The 16893-nt window shown below is 45.5% G+C and overlaps 1 protein-coding gene across 1 annotated transcript in view; it reads right to left on the bottom strand.

The window, feature by feature from the left end:
- Positions 1–1300: 1300 nt before the first annotated feature.
- SLC10A2 (solute carrier family 10 member 2) overlaps positions 1301–16893 on the bottom strand; it is a 54605-nt gene continuing 39012 nt past the window's right edge. Inside the window, exons 5-6 of the mRNA XM_069640079.1 lie at positions 12348–12505; positions 1301–6623 (exon numbers count right to left, since the gene is read on the bottom strand). Coding sequence (XP_069496180.1) covers positions 6451–6623; positions 12348–12505 — 331 coding nt within the window. The 3' untranslated portion in view covers positions 1301–6450. The remainder of the gene's footprint in view (positions 6624–12347; positions 12506–16893) is intronic.

The raw sequence follows: 16893 nt of genomic DNA, 5'->3' as shown, positions 1-16893 counted from the left end.
CCCAGCAATAAATATTTGAACATATGATTCCGTACCAGAAAAACACAGGCAACGTAACTGTGCGCAACATTTACATGTCAGAGTTTTTAATCCTAATGAGATAGCTTAGAGGGTAATTGAGCCTGCATAACAGCACTGTGTAACCCTCTGGTCATAGAATCAAAATCCTACTGACATAGTTAAATGGTTAATGGGACCGTGGCAGCCTGCTGGGCACAGGCTTGAAATTGACTCCGGCTTTAATTCTCCTGAGCTCGATGAAACAGGTGCTATTGGCTTGGATAATTATTACACCTACTTAGCTTTACGGTTGGCAGGGTGGAGCCCATCCAAACTGTAAAGCCAAATACAACCAGTGCTTCATCCTAGCATCAATCATTTCCTGACCCTGCCGACTGTGATGCTAAGCAGGATAAGCATGGGACGGTTTGTGCAGATGGGAGACTGTCGTTGAATTACCAAACTTACTGATTGCTGCACATGGACTGTGCTTATACGTTTTGATTTAACTTGATCACGTTAAGCTCAGGAGACCTACTTACTGACTGGTAAGAGCCTGGGCAGGTTGCAGGTTTCAGTAAGTTCAATAAAAAAATGTATGACTTAAAAATGTGGCAATAATACAAAATCTATATTGGCATGATGTCTCCCATCTGCAAACCAACAGAGGGTGATCCTGCTTAGCTTCACGGGGTGTGGTCGGCAAATGATTAGTAGCATTTAGGGTTCTAGGAAGAAGCACTGATTGCATTTGGCTTTCCAGCCTGGATGGGCTTGACCCTCCCGCCCCGTGAAGCTAAGCAGGCTCAGCCTCAGTTGGTTTGTGGATATAAGACATGCACTGGTGTGACAAGGGCTGTACGCTTCTAATGGTGTCAGCTTTAAGGGTGGGTCTTATGATTAACTGCTGTGGGAGCACTTGAACTTAGCTCAACGGATAAGATTAGCACAAGATGACGGCTTCCAATGCGTGAGTTTCACATATTTTTTTGGATAGATCGAAATATGCTAAAAAATACATGCCCTATCCATTGGGCCAATAACATTTCTGAGAGAACTTCCCCTTTAAGGGTGATGAGATGTTCTGGTTTGTGGTGTGCGCTATACACATGTAAGCACACCGTACACTCATCGCGCATAGGGGACCTTCTGTTCCTTTTCTAGCTTGAAAACACAACTCTGCATATTTTGCTGTTGATTCTGCAGTCTCCTGTTATTCTTTATCACACAATTTGTATTCAATAGTCCGTATAACGTCCCCACACTCTCAGAACTAGTGCCCATCACAAATCAGATTGAAAACGTTAAATCTTTAGTTTTACTGAATAACTTAGCCTGACTTTTCACAGAAAGTAAAACAAACAGAAAATAAGGACATCAAAGAATGGTTTCAGCGTGAACCGCGCTTTGGCTACCCTTCCAGACACCTTTTCCATCACAATTTGCTAAATCCTGCAGAGAGAACACCTAACGCACAGAAAGAAAACCCCTACTGGAGAAACATCATTTTAGTTACAAAACACACACAAAATGAAGCACTCGTTTTGTGCACGATTACAATATGAAGCGTGTTTTAAACCTCAAATAGCAGGTTTAAGGGCAAATACATGAATTAAATAACAATGCGTTCAGTACCCTTAAATCACATATATAGAGCTATTAAATTGTGAAAAGAAACTCCAATACCAATTTTACAATTTTAAATAAAAACGTTGATTTTGCTGGAGAAATGTCATACATTACAAAAGGTTGGATGCGTGCATTCTTTGCAATGCACATGCAAAGCATCAAAGGCACAAGAAGTGGCACAAAGAACCCAGATCGTTGTCAGTATGCACACGCTGGAAGATGTTAGAGGTAGTGGCATATGGCAGCTGGGGTCATCGTACACTGTACGCCATCACAAAAAAAATAGATATTCATTTGTGAACACCCGATTTTTGCCTCCAACTGGGTGCATATGGTTGAACAACAAGAGTAGGGGCGTTGGAAGAGCGCTTTAAAAAGAACAGTAATTCTGGTAGACTGTTCATGCATGCACAGACCCAGCTGGCCTAGTTTAGATTTTGAAGAGCCTACACTCCAGATGAAAATACATTGATGGATCATGGGTAGGTATTGACTGTGCAAGTGGGGTGGAGCCTAAAACATGCTCTAGTTGAAGACATTGAAGAACAAATGAGAAGTGTCTGGGTTTTTAATATCTATTAGCCCCGCCCAGTCAGTGGTACAATCGCAGGGACTTTCAACTTGGCTGCCAAATCCGAGTCTTCAATGCAGCATGTCATCCGGTCCCCCGTTCGCGGCCCCTAAAGAGAGCCTGTCAAACCAGGCTGACGGTGAGCAATACATTTTTGTAGCATAAAGCTATTGAGCATGGATTTTGAGGAAAGATGGAGAGTCCGGATTCTACATAGCCGTACGGGCAATTTACTTCGTGCGAGTTTTGAGGAACACCATTTTAAGTCACGGTGTGGTTCTGCTCATGAAGTCATGGTTAAACAGTATCTCTGAGTGTATTTTCAGCCTTTAAGATCTTTCTCTACTCAACACCTCTCAAAATATGCATTCAGGATTCAAGATGTATTTCATGGCACTGAGATGTACAAATGGATTCTTGTGCCTTATATAAAGTCAGATAAAACTACAATATGTCGTCTGTAACCGTACAATCTACAGACAGATGAAATGTTCTGAGAATTTTAAAGGTTTATATGTTAGACGTTGACTCATATTAGTGCAGTAATGACATTTTCACATTTTTATGTGATGCTTCATGCCAGATTCCACCTGCCTTTAAACTTGTAAAGTGCAGGCTAGCCCAGGGTCCAGGGCTTTAAGTGAGCCGGAGCTAGCCGGGCTACTGTCCCTTGGCAACCCCAGCTGCTAGAGGGCAAGGCTGTTTTTCTAAAGCCTGAAGCTCCTGCTCATGTGTGAGAACTTCAGGCGTCAGAAAAAATAATCTTTACTCCATAATGGTGGCACCGGCACCTGCAAGGCATCCCTTTAATCAAGAAATGCCCATGGGCCGGTGCTCATTCGCGGGATTTTCAGGCTTTTGGAATAAAGGTCTTGGCTTCCTGAGCCCTCACCATTTCAGCCTTAATGGTGCCGTTGCCCCTTGTCCAATGCCTGTGAGGGGCAGCGCCACCATTAAGGCTGAAAACATGTGGCTGCTGTCCCCCATCAGGCATTTCTTTAGGTAATACAGTTCCTGGGTGTCCTTTTGGGTTTGCGTTTGGTGCTCCATTGCTCTCGACCCATTTATAACATGGTTTGAGTTTTGTTTCAGATCTAATCCAATCGAGACTGCTAATCCTTTGGCTATGATTATTGACAAGTCACAATCATAACGCATGATATTTTTATGATCTGCTGCTGAAATTAAATTATTAATTTGTATTAAAACATAAGATTTCCTGTCAAAGTACATCAGTGTTATTTTACTATTCTTCTTTGTAATAATGTCTGTATGTACTTACAATTGTATGTCGTGTATTACATTTAAAGAAACAAGGGCAGACTACAATGTACTCTGTAAGTGGGAAATATGAACATGTATGGTATGTAACAAAGCAGAGGTGTCATATTTCAAACGTAATGAATCAAACCAGTGAGATCTGTGGTCATGTATGATGTAATTAGTGATGTTATCAGACATGTCATCTCTGATATCTTAATTGGGGTCCTACGCTGCGCAGCAGTGGGCTGAAAGTTAAGGTGGACGTGTTTCAAATGCGAATGCCGAATTTCAAGGGTTTTGTTGCGTTAAATCTGATCACCTTAACTCTCTCTTAACCAAGATTTTTTCACTGAATTTCAAAGGTTTTGTTGCTATGTTTTTTTCACATTAATCTGATCACCTTATCTCTCTGTTAACTCCATTTTTGTCACGAAATTTCAAGGATTTTATTATACTATAGTTGTTTTGTCGACAACTAGCCATGGCCTTCGACCATTGTACATATTGCACCAATAGGTTTCTTTTGGGTTGACTAGCCATTGCCTTCGGCCGTGGCCACTGTACATGTTGCACCAAAGGTTTTCATTGGGCCCGCTAGCCCTTGCCTTCAGCAAGCCTCCTCTACCATTTAAATCGATTAATACTTATGAAGAATATTTAACTGGCTTGCCAAGCCTTGCCAGCAGATGGTCTTATTTAGCTTGAGAACTAATGTGTTACCTCTGGCCAATGACAGCTGGGGAGGCTGTAGACCATCAATAGACGATTGTCTATGTGTCAGTGTGGCGGCAGAGGAAGACTTTTTACATCCTTCTTGTTTTCCCAGTTTACGCTTCTATGAGAAGGAATAATGTAGCCCCTATTTCGAGGGCCACTGGAATCAAGTAGGCAAGGATAGATTTATTATATCTGCTATCTCTACCCGATAGCCATACTGCCCATGCTGTATATCGGTTCATCAAATATATTTTACTTTAGAGGAAAGAACGGCAACCATTTTGCTTTTGATTATTCCTGGATTGTTTTATTCTTATTTAAACTACACTTACGTGCTTTGTAACCTAATGGAGCATGTGAATGTTATAAAGTTTACAACGTGTTGTAAGCTTTATAACATGTAAATGTTGTAAAGTTTAAAGTGTTTGACAACGTCATAGCCAGCACAAACTTGAATAATATTATATATGTAGTAAAGATGGACTTGCCAGAAACAATTTGATCCAGATTTTGGAGACTCCCTTATCAGGGGGCTCCACACAGTAGCATTTATTTTAATTCTTATAATCCGCCACACCCCCGTAGGTCTCATGGTGCACATTGAGTACACTTTTAGTGATTGTATGACACATTGCTTTCATCTGCTGCAATGAAAAGAAATGATGAACACATGATTGATTGCACTGATGTGGTGCTGTCTGTGGAGCAGATTACATTACGAGGTGTCTAAATTGCTTCAATATGCGACTCCACATTTAGTTTTTGGGTTACCCCACTGAATTCACATTCTCCTCCTTTGGCTGATGAACTCTGGCTTCCTGTTTAATGTAGGGTGGTGGACATGATGATACTCTGCACCGTTCATAAAACCCTTTTGAGGGTAGCAATACCACCTTTCTTTGAATTCAAGCTTCCTCGCCACGTACCTAGCCGCCAGCTTCGCTCCTCTAACCAGCTCCTGCTCTCTGTGGCAAGCTTCCAACTTACCTGTACGGGGACGCATCTTCTAAGTACATGCCCTGCTTTTCAGGACACACCTATGCCGTACTGTTCAAATGTCTTGGGTGGAAAGCTCAGGGGCAACGTGCTTGCCTTGGAAGCAAGACAACACGGAGCAACACAGGTTCGATCCCCGGTCCGTAGTTAGAAACCTCTGGATATTAAGCGTGTTATAAATAACCTATTATATCATATCAATTACTGTCCAACCATATGGATTTTAGGCTGATTTTTAAATAACTTATGTGCTTCCTTGATAGGTTTGCTGTTGCTTTTCTTTCTGGGTTCTCAGCACCTAAACATATTTTGTGTGCCTGTGAACCTTTTTAAACCTCTACTATTACCCTTCTAAACTGCATTAATATGTCAACATTATGTTTTACAGCAATTCATTATTTCTTTATTACAGCAAAGGTTTGCAGCATATCACTAAGCTATGATGTAGTTAGCTTTCAATATCTAAGTGACCTAAGTAAATTATGTATCAATTATGCCCAGTGTATGTATAACTTGGGCTAAACATAGAAAACGTACAACATACTCTTGGCTTACAATGGAAACTAATATCTCACCTTTTGGGGGTTTATGGTGCGACACACTTCCTGCCATGACGTAAATATAAATAAAGCTATAAATGCGTTATTCCCAGAACAGGCTTTGGCCACCCTTTTTTTCTATATAAGAGTTTACCACTCCTCCTGAAAGGCTGACGTCGATAGAGAAGAAAGGTCCAACATGTATCAGGTTGGGCTTATGACATGAGTTGGCTGCGTTTATGCCAGGATTTTATCTACGAAGAAAATGACGAATGTTCATATCTTATTTAAAAGATAAAATATGCCATTGATGAATTAGTCATGATCTTCAAATCAAGAAGCAATAGTTTTGCAGCTTGAGTAAGGTTTTGAGAAATCTACTAACTGCCCTTGATGATCAGCTGTTGGTTCCCCAATGCACTTTCAGTTTTGCAGTAAGATAGTGCAACCTTTTTAAATGTGCCACGTTGGATTATTTACCAGTTTCATGGTGTTTCTTGGCAATCAGCGATTTCTCTAGTGGAAACATGTTATGGTTCGGTTAGGGCGAGCGGTACGGAAGCCGCAGTGACACATTTTCTACCTAAACCAGGAGGTGTATTTGCAATGAAAAGCGGATTTCTGCCTAGGAAACTATGGCTGGTCTGACAGATAGACGTGTCGGTGCGATTCACATCACAGAAGCGGAGGCCCTTTATCTGACACGACGGTAGATGGTTCTTCAAATGTTCGTCCTTAGAATATGTCGCTGCTGCTCGCTGGGCCATTATGATATTTTTCATCTGACTGAAGTTTTCCATTCATATCGTGCCAGGATCCGCCTTGGCTCTCTGCACTGCAATCCGTGCTAACATCATCTATGAGGTCTTTTTTACCTTTACCAGGTAATCGCAGGTATAGTCGATAACCTGGAAGAGAAAATGCACGTACGTTAGACGTTTGGTTATTGTTGTAAATTCACACAGCATGCTTAGTTTTCACTACTCCATCAAAAATATGCAACTATTTCCTTGAGCTACTTCCTGAACAGATAAGATATTTGAAGATTTTCAAATTAAGAAACATGTTACGTACAGGATTTTCTCTCCTTTCTGTCACTGTTTGGAAGTGAAAACCTCCATTAAAATGTTTTTTTTCCTGCCAGCATGTTTAGCTATTTTGCTGTTATGATGACTGGAACCCCAATCCCTGTTGTCCTGGGCCATCCAATGCCTGATCGCCCATGTAGGACTGTATGGGGAAGCTTTACACCAGCTTGGTGAAAGTGCATTTGCGCACAATGGAAACCAAATATATCCGGGCGCTCTCTGGGGACATAAGTCATGCGAATGATAGAATCTGGCCAGGGACATGGGATGGTTTGGGGATCATGAACTGGTTGCTCTGACTGGAAGTTTGTGACTTTGAGACATATCTTCACAGGATTTTCCCCAGATGCAAATACATTTTAGGCTCTGTTCATTTTCATTCCAAACTCTAGTAGTAACACGGGCAAAACAATCCTACTGAAGAGTGCCTGGTATGTGCATCAGTGGGGCCCCCAACCCACTTCTTTTAGTTCTGTTCATTCTGCTATACTTTCTGTAAGGCTAGGCTGAGGCTAGTTTCCAGTACCTAAGGGATCAGAAAATAACGGAAGCTATCAAGCAATGACGCTTCTTATTTCCTCTAACTGTGACACTCTTTCCATATTGTAGAAGGGCAAGTTAGCCTTCACAGCAAATGAAGAGCAAAGATTTCAAGGAAATTCCACTTTGATTAAGTTGGTGCCAAGGACCTGTTATAATCTTTATTTTGATTGATTTATTCTACTTATTTACTTCCCAGCACGCTTTTTTGTCATTTATAATGGATGCTGACATGGATTGTATTTATTGTTCCTATTTTGTCTTTTCTAATGCTAGATAATACATTGAAATTGATAAATACAAATAGTAGGTTTCAAATTCTCTTTGCAGTTCATGATTGTGCATGAGCTATTTTAAGGTTTACTTTATCGGTGTACATATCATTCAGCAAAGCGATGATAAGATTAACCAAACTAACATGGGGAACCTTTTGGGGTAGCAAAAGCATGTGAACGAAAAGGGAGTCATCGATGCATAATTTAGAAAGAAGCAAACCTTAGTTGACTTATCACTTTGACTGAGCAAGACATACGCTGTACACAATGACACAAATATGTGATGTGTATGAAAATCTACTATTGTAGTTATACCTACAAATTGAATGCAATTGTATACAAAATTGTAGTTAACGTTTCGCGGAAAACAGACACACAAAGCCACTGACATAATAGTAAACTGTGGGAAAATATAACAATGGGGAGCGTTATCAACACAGCGGTGTCCCATAAAAAAACAAGAAACAACATAATGTACAAAACCGTGATCACTAGGAAAAAGTGGTCAGAATTACAACTGTTACCCAAACAAACATTTAACATCAACATGTTTCAACCAAATATACAAAGTTTCAACGAGGGTGTTCTTCAGGACAAATGGAAGTGTTCACAATGAAGTTGTTTTCGAATGCACACCATCATCGCAGGTTAGATATATCTTTATTCCAACTAATTAGAGGGAGGGAAATGAAGGGAAGCTTTACTGCTTGGTATCAATCACAAGACAATCTGGTAAGGCACCCATGATCTTGGCAGTATGGCTTCTGCACCATCCTGCATTAGCCCGGTTTCAAGGGCACATACGTACAATGTATTGTTCGGCCATGGCTGTGTGCCTGTTCATCAAGGGCGAGATCAAGCACATTAAGGATGGCTGCCATGGTTATGCGAAAAGGGCGCGTTAGCAAGTACCTTCTCACTATCCATGGCAGCGTCATGTGAGGGGGAGTAAGGAAGGTGCCAGCAGTTTGAAGGTGCCTGGAACATGCAGGGAGGTTGTGGGTGGAGCATGGGCGGGAGCGAGGAGGGGCGAGTGGGTGAGTGTAAGGGGGCAGAGGGTAGTAGCAAGACTCCAGACTGTGGTGCGTGGGGGAACAACGATTAGCTGTCCTGGAACAAGGATTCAGCCCAGCGTTGCAGGATGTTCATTGGCTGGCACTTCCCCATACAAAGTGCTATTTAATCTCACACAACCTCATGACAAGAAATCAAATCTTTGCTTTTCTATTTATTTGATTGTGACTTTATCAGACACTAAATAATTAAATCGCAGCGCATCACATTAACAGATGAAGTATTTAAACAAACTATTTTTCGAAGGCAAATCGTTGAACAAGCTACATTTTTCATCACACGGAATACATGTGCTCTTTGGCAGAAATTAACATGTGGGCTGCTGCAAAATTAAAAGGTGTCTATAAGGCAAGCAAATCACATTGCAGGAAAATAAAAGAAGTTTGCCGGTCTGGAATTAACGGTGCCTGTAAAACAGTACCGTTTTCCGGACCGGCAAACTACGAGTTCTGCGGGCAGGTGCCGCTCCGCCCGCCCAGTCTGACCTGGCAGGCGGAACGGCACCCGCCTGCAGAGATGCACGGAAACACCGGCACCATTACGAGATGGTGGCGGTGTTTCTGCCGTCCCCATTCCCGTGGAGTCCTATAGGACTCTACGGGAATGAGGATTAACAGAATTGCTGGCGCTGGATTTACTGGACCACCAAGGTTCTAATGCCCCAGTAAATCCTGCAAGTCTGGTGCCGGTAATTCACTACGGGTCTGGGGAATCCTGGCGGTTTTACCAGGACGGCTACCGCCAGACTCGTAATGAGGGCCCATATCTCACATATAGGCTGACAACACCCTCCACTGATGGCCTAGCCCAGATTTAAAGTGTGTTTCATTGAGTGATATGTTACCAGCCTTTTTGTAAGATATCAGTATGTAGATGCACGAAAGTATGCATTGCAAAATACCTCAAATTAAATCCAGTACACACGAACATGGTGATCGAGTGCCTCTTAGAACTTGCTTTGAGAAATTGCTCAAAAACGAAAACATCTGCCTGAGACCTATGCTGCCTTATGGATAACTCCTGCTCTCTGGTCCTTGTTATGTAATCTTATGCTACACCTTATTTATGTAGCGCGCATGATTGGTGTTACTGGTTTCTTGGCATTATCTGACTGATCATGAAACAGCGCACAATGCAACCATTATGTGGTACATAGTTATGCATTCAGTTGTATTTAAAGTGGAAATGGACTCCTGTGGCTCAAATGGTATTTGCTAGCTGTTTCAGGAACAGGCCGCTTGAGTTGTTAAACCTATTCCTAGCATAATCGTTTTCTGGTTTTGGGGTGCAAAGAAGAATGCTGAGGATGAGCACAATCTAGGAGTTGGACGTGATGGCCAACGCGTAAGGCTTAAGAGTTATGTTTGATGATAGAGGCAGTCAGTCCCTCAGGTTTGAGTAGTGGTGAGCTCCTGCTTCTTCGATATTAGAATGCTGAAGAGTTTCTTCCATTGCTTGTCGTCCCCGGGCAATCCCCGGACAATCCCCAGCTTCCCAATCTTCACTGACCAACGAGGCCCCTCCGATCCAGCAACGAAATCCGCCTGGAACTAAAACCATACCTTAAAAAAAAACTTGGAGGCACCTCCTTCTACCACTTACCACTTAGCCGCAAAAGCTTGGAACAACATCCCAAAAGAGATAAGAAACACCGAAGATCACCACAAATTCAGGAAATTACTAAAAACCTGGCTCTTCAACACCACAGACTCAAACTGAAAAACCGAAACAAGAGAGAAAAAGGATGACTAAACTGGAAAGGACACTGACAGCCCCAGAACCGACAGGGAAGCTCCCACGGCACCTGGACGGGTGACACCGGATAGACTGGAACACAGGTGACACCCATGGAGACGGAGTCAACTACCCCAGCCAATCCCACCCAACATCTTCACCCGCCCCTTAGTTACTACCAGGTACCACAGAATTGTGGATTTGTCGAGATATTGGCACATCTCCACACTAGCTGAGTTGTGGACATTGACAGGTGCACTGGCCACAGGAGTAGGAAGGGAGGACAGGTAGGGTTGTGAGGGAGGCTGGTGGCGGTGGGGGCCAGATGTGAAAGGGACCTTGAATGCAAGATGGGCCCAGATCAGGACAGAGGCGCATCAGGGGAGACTACGCAAGCCTAACGCCTCAATTTAGGATAGAGATGCCAACTAACCAATTCCACTAACAATTTACACCTCTGCATACACCTCTCAAACTCCAAACCAAACACAACCACAAACCTACAGCACAGCAAACCGCACAAACTTCATTACATTGCAACAACAAAACAAAAAACACACATAGACTTGCACAACAGTACACAACGATTACCAGCTGCAAACACCCCAGGCCCAGCCAACGGACCCACCGGGCTGAGGCCGCCAACAACACATCACTGCTCTCTTGCATTTTTCCTGCTTCCTCCCACTAACTCACCCTCCCTTCCTCTTTTAGAGCCTCCAGTGCGCCAGGGGACCACTCCGGTGGTGATAGTGCGCGGTACAAATGTCCTTTAACATTAACATTAACACTGACAGATGCCTGCATATCAGTCCTTAAGATCAACTAAGGGTAACCTGTTGGTTTCCCCACGGTTTCACGGAGCAGGGTATGGTGCTAGACAACTGATGACACTCACCTTTAGAATTCACTTCCTTCCTTTATCAGGACAGCAATGCTTTTGCAGGTTTAATGGTAAAACCTGGCTATTCTCACAAAAAGCTTGTTGCTCAATAGTGTCACCTCAAGTGTAGCAGCATGAAGCTGCGCTGGTGGCATGCACCGATTACCATTGTTTTCAACAATCAAATTCCATGGTGTGAAAGTCGTTCCATGAGTAAATACAATAGAATCTGCATCAGGAATGCTTTGGTGCAGGTTTTGGTCTACGCGATTACTAAGATTGTTATTTGGCACGCAGTTGCTGACAGAAACCGCACCTAAACGTAGAGCAGGCATGAGTGCTCCCAAGTTACTCCTGGAACATACATATTATAACTTGAAAGAATACTGCATATTTTTAATTTCAGTCCTATACTTCAACAAAAGTGTGTTGCTGTAGCGGTTACAAATTGAACAGGACGCGTGGGTGCTGAGTTATATGCTTATAAAAACACGTTAATGCTAAGGCTTTCAATGACTGTGAATGTTTTGCAATCCCACTGGAAGCACTATGTCCAACTTTAGTCACCAAGATCTGCAATTCATGTTTTCAAACTAGCCACATACATTGTCATGAGATGCATTTACATAAATGGTGTTGATTGGCTTAGCTCCTTGTTACATTTTGCAGCCACCAGGGTCTGGATCTAGTCCCCCTATTTATGAGGGGAATTTGGGTTGGGTGCAGAGGTGTATTGGGCAGTGACCGTAACTGACTCACATTCCCGCCCCCTTGCATACCTACGTGCCGGCGATCACCTTACAACAATGCATTGCTTCTCAGCAAATTACCTTCATTTTCCCTATTTGGGTGCACATTTGTAGTACCCAAAAAAGGCAAAATATCTTGTAACCTGGGCCCAATGAATCTAAGTGAATGCAAATTAATCTCGTAAATATTAATTGCGGAGATCCTTGAAATCCAACCAATTGGTTCTCCTCAATTACTGGACCTGGATTTGAATCGATATCTTTAATTTGCTAGCCGACGGCTGCTTACCTGCTAAAAGTATCACTGCAAATACGATTTGGAAAATACTGTAGATGAGCGGAAACGTGAACATCAAACTCAGCTGCTCCGGAGTGAAGGACAGCTGCACTATGGTTGTGCACAGCTGAGTGTTCTGCAGCCCTGTTTCCAGAGCCACTGTACGGCATCTAAAAGAAATAAAACATGTGTTTAGTAATTCTTCCATTCGTCTATTGATCAGCAGTAATTTAGGCAAGGCAAGTCACGTGTAAGACATGGGTAAAATGTAGCATGGAACCAGTTGCAATAGCCACTTCTGAAACAAGGTGGCAGGATGCATGTTTGTGAGTGGAGTGTTTAGGTGCAGTCGTTAGCTACTGCTTCTCTCTTTAGGAGCTGCATGTCTGAGCTGCATTATTTCCCCACGACTTGCTTTGCCTATGTAGCTTCAATTCCATTTTAATTACATGTCCCTAAAGAATTGTTTCCTTGTCTGTGTTTATCTACCTTTTTGGTAACGTGGGTTTGTACGTCATCTATTTCAGAGTATGTACATTTCCATTCCATTTAACGGAATTGCTGTTTTCATAGACTATATCAATCTCTCTTCGATGGTAGCAGGCCTAAGAGTGAACTTTACCTTTAGAACGAGGCGTGGCCCGTGCCTAAGGCAGAGATTTTAAGTGTTGTTCCATGTCATAGGTCGGACTGTGTCAAGTCAGAAACCAACCCAATCTTAGATTCATTACGGATAGGTCTGCTCTGAATGTTATGTTAAATTGATTCATACCACGCACCACTGCCATTTCTATGGTCTCCAGGTTCTCACGTGGTTCTGTAAGGTAAAGTGGGTTGGGTTGGTTTGTGGGGATCGAGGGATTGGATAGATGTTGTTCTCATCTGTTGATGCGTGCAGAGTCGAGAGGAACTGGCATCTGTGCATGTGAGCTTTCTGGGTGTGCTTTGCTTTGTGCACTGGGGCATGTTGTGTCTGGAAGGATAGCAGCAAGCCTTTGAGATGTTTGATGTCGAGGGTTATTGGTTTTGTAGTTTTGATGTGCGGTATGAGTGTTTTGGTGGGTTGTTTCACTAGCCCTCTGGGTGTGTGTGGTAGGTGAGAGTGTGGGGTGTGAAAGAGAGCAGGGAGGATGGTTGGTGGGTTTTGGGTGGTCTCTGGGTTTTGTGTGACTAGTATACATAATTATTATGAATAAAAAAGGTTTTAGGGAATCCTAATCAAATTATCTCTTCTCACTTGATACAAAATTGCAAGTTTGACGTATGGCCGACCGGGCAACCTGTATCTAAAATGATTTGAAGAAAGCATGCCAGACCACATTGGATTGTGGAACTGTCTTCCAGGAGGATGGTTCCGTGTTGGTAATACAGGCGTGAACAATTACTAGCTCATCCAACCAAATGGAGCTTCATTGAGACAGAATTCAAAAATTATCTGTCTTCTAGAAAGAATGTCTGAGTCCAGATGTAGGCCGGTGTGAGGGTAAGGGGGGAGCTTGGGGGATGGGGAAACAAGCAGACGTAATTGGTGGTGTATAGGATGTAAATTGTTATGCAAGTCTGTAAGTTATTATGTTAAACAAAAAACAATCAAAATTGTTAAAAAAAAATGTGAGTCCAGATCATCAAAACATTGCCCTTGGCCAAAAAATAAATAAAATACAACATTCATTTCTCCAGCATGGGGTCTGGCATGGATTCACATGCTCATGAATATTCCCCGTCGTCAGGCTGGGAAGCTGGGAATCCTCGGTAAAGAAAAATCAGTATCAGTTTCGTTTCTGATCTGTCTTTCGTAGTAGTAACCAATCACTGATCTCTGCGTCATACTGACCACAGCCAATGACTGCCATCTCCCTAAGCCCCACCTCTGGCAGCCATCTTCAGATTTTTAGCGCACGTTCAAGTGTTGGGATCCTCGTGCTATTGCTCTCGAGCTTTAGTGCGCTTTTTCTTAGGAAAATGTTCTCTTTTTCGGTCAAAAGAGCCTCAAGCTCCACCGTTTCTTTATCCGATCAACGGGGACCCGTATCGGATTCTTCTACGCCCCTCAAGGGTGAAGATTTCATCGAGCCACGCTTTTGGAGGGCTCCAGAAGTTTCTCAGGCCCATCTCGATCATGGCCCAGGAGAAGGGAAGGCCGACGCCCGGAAAGCTGTTCAGGGTCTGCCCTGGATGCCAGCTTCAGAATGTCTTTAAAGAGGACGAACACTCCCTCTGCCTCTACTGCCTGCATGAGGACAAGACGCACGTGGAGAAGGACTGTGCGTTTTGCGGCAATATGTCGGAGCGGACCATGAAGGACCGCCATCTGCGTCTTGCCAACTGGCTGGAAGGGAAGAGCCTGTCAGGCGAGAAGAAGAAGAAGAAGTCCGAGCGGTCTTCTAAGACCTTTGAGGGCGCCCCGGCGACGGGGGTCCAACAGAAGGCCATGCACCGCGAGTCCGCTGGCACCGGGAGCGCCGAACGGTCGGGCTCTATGGGCGCCAGGCAGGGCGCATCCTCCCCGGCGCCATCAACCACGAGCCAACGCTCTGGCTCGGGTAAGAGGAAGGCCGAGCACCCGGCAAAGCTCCTGGAGAGACCCCGGTCGAGCTCGAAGGCCCCATCGGAGGGGGAGCGAGGCGGTGACCCTCCCCCCAAGGAGAAGGCGGTGAGCGCACCTAAGGTGGTGAAAGCCTTAATCCATCCGGCCAAGGCCTCTATCGAGACAATCGTGGCGGCCCTGGCTCAGCCTGTGGAGGCTACACCAGTGGTGGCGACCTCGGGGCCCAGAGTCTCCCTGCCACCGCGGAGGGAGTCCTCTTTCATGCCCATCGACAGGACCCCGTGAAACCTCGGACGGAGAAGAAAAAGGGGGGGCAGGAGGTCGTCGTGGATTCGGCCTCAACCTCTGAGGAGGAGCTGATCGAAGTCTTAAACCACGGCGTTGGCGTGGAAGAAGACCAGCCCGTCGGGAGGGACCTCGACGTAGGAGACGACGAGAACGTCGAGGGTGCCGACGGGGCTCCTGACCGCCCGTCGGACTCCCCTCAACCAGTGCCGCAAGACAACTCAGCGGCCATTTTGTTGGCTATACAGTTCTTATGCTCAGAGATAAGGACGAGATTGCCGTTACCACCAACGGAGGAACCTCTCCCGACGGGGGACCCGGAGCCAGGCCCTTCTGGGAGCCCTCCTCCTAAGAGAAGAAGGATTCATCCTCCACCTCCTTTTCAACCATCGCGCCCTGCTCAGCCCTCCTCCCCGTCCACGACCCGTGGGGATGATACGGGGACTGACACGGCCGCGACGGGCACAGACGACGAGGTTTACGACGAGGATCTCCCGTCGTCACCTCCTCCCCGGGCTTCCCCGCCCGACGAGATTGGATCATTTCATGCCATGATCGCCAGGGCATCCGAGCTTTTCCAGCTCTGCCCGGAAGAGAAGAAGAAGGAAGGCGCGAGACCAAGAGGAAGACGGTCCTCGCTGTACCTCTACTGGACGATATATGGGATGAGGGTCTCGCCCTCCTCAAGAACCCATCCACAACGCCTGCGAGAAGGGACCGGTACAAGAAGAAGTACCGGGTCCCGGACGCGGCTCCCTTGTGCCTTTGGGCACAGCCGACCCCGGACTCGGTCATCTCCGCGGCGGCCAGGAAGAAAGCGGGGGGGGCCTCGGCCTCTACGTCAACCTCCCCGCCGGACGGCGAGGGAAAGAAATTGGACACGATGGGACGCAGAGTCATCTCATCGGCAGCGACGACGATTAAGGCTGCCAATGCCTTGGCTATCGTAGCCCGCTACGACAGGGAGTTGTGGTACAAAATCGCCCGCCTGCTGGACTTCTTACCAGACGACAAGAGGGCGGAGGCCCTAGAGATCTTGCAGGAAGGAGAAGTGGCGTCGGACCACGCCATTACGATAGCGATGGATATCGCTGACACTGGATTTCGCCAGTTGGGCAACGGCGTGTGCCTTAGAAGGCGCGGATGGCTCAAGGCAACTGACTTCCGTCAGGACGTGCAGACCAGAGTCTTGGACATGCCATTCGACGGGAACAACCTGTTTGGGAAAACAGTGGACGATTCCCTACAAGCCATCAAGACGGACATGGAGACGGCCCGGGCTCTTGGTGTTCTCCAGCAACGACGGCCGCCCTTTCGGAGCGGCGGAGGCAAGCAGGGTGCCTCCAAAGGGTCCGGCGGCAGATTTTCCACCTATCGTCAAGCGGCCCGTTCGTCGTCGCAAGAAGTCTACAGGGGACGAGGCAAGTCGGGCGGACCCCGCCGTCGTTGCCAAGGAGGGCAAGGCGGCAAAGCCTCGTTGAAGCAGGACTGAACCGGCCGTGGGGTCGGGCCCCCACCGAAGCACCCCGGTGGGAGGCCGGCTGGCGAACTTCGTCAGCGTATGGGAGTCCATCTCCACCGACCGTTGGGTGCTGGATGCCCTGGCCCAGGGTCACGCGCTCAAGTTTCTAAAGAAGTGCCCGCGCGTCCCCCCCGTGGCCACAAAGGAACATCACGTCCCTCAACTTCTCTTGGAGGTAAAGGCGATGCTTAAGAAAGGCGCCA

Source organism: Ambystoma mexicanum, chromosome 7q (assembly GCF_040938575.1).
Source record: "Ambystoma mexicanum isolate Mex_15411 chromosome 7q, UKY_AmexF1_1, whole genome shotgun sequence".
NCBI classification, from domain to species: Eukaryota; Metazoa; Chordata; class Amphibia; order Caudata; family Ambystomatidae; genus Ambystoma; species Ambystoma mexicanum.
The sequence above is the reverse complement of the archived record's forward strand: the minus strand, read 5'-3'. Positions and strand labels throughout refer to the sequence as shown.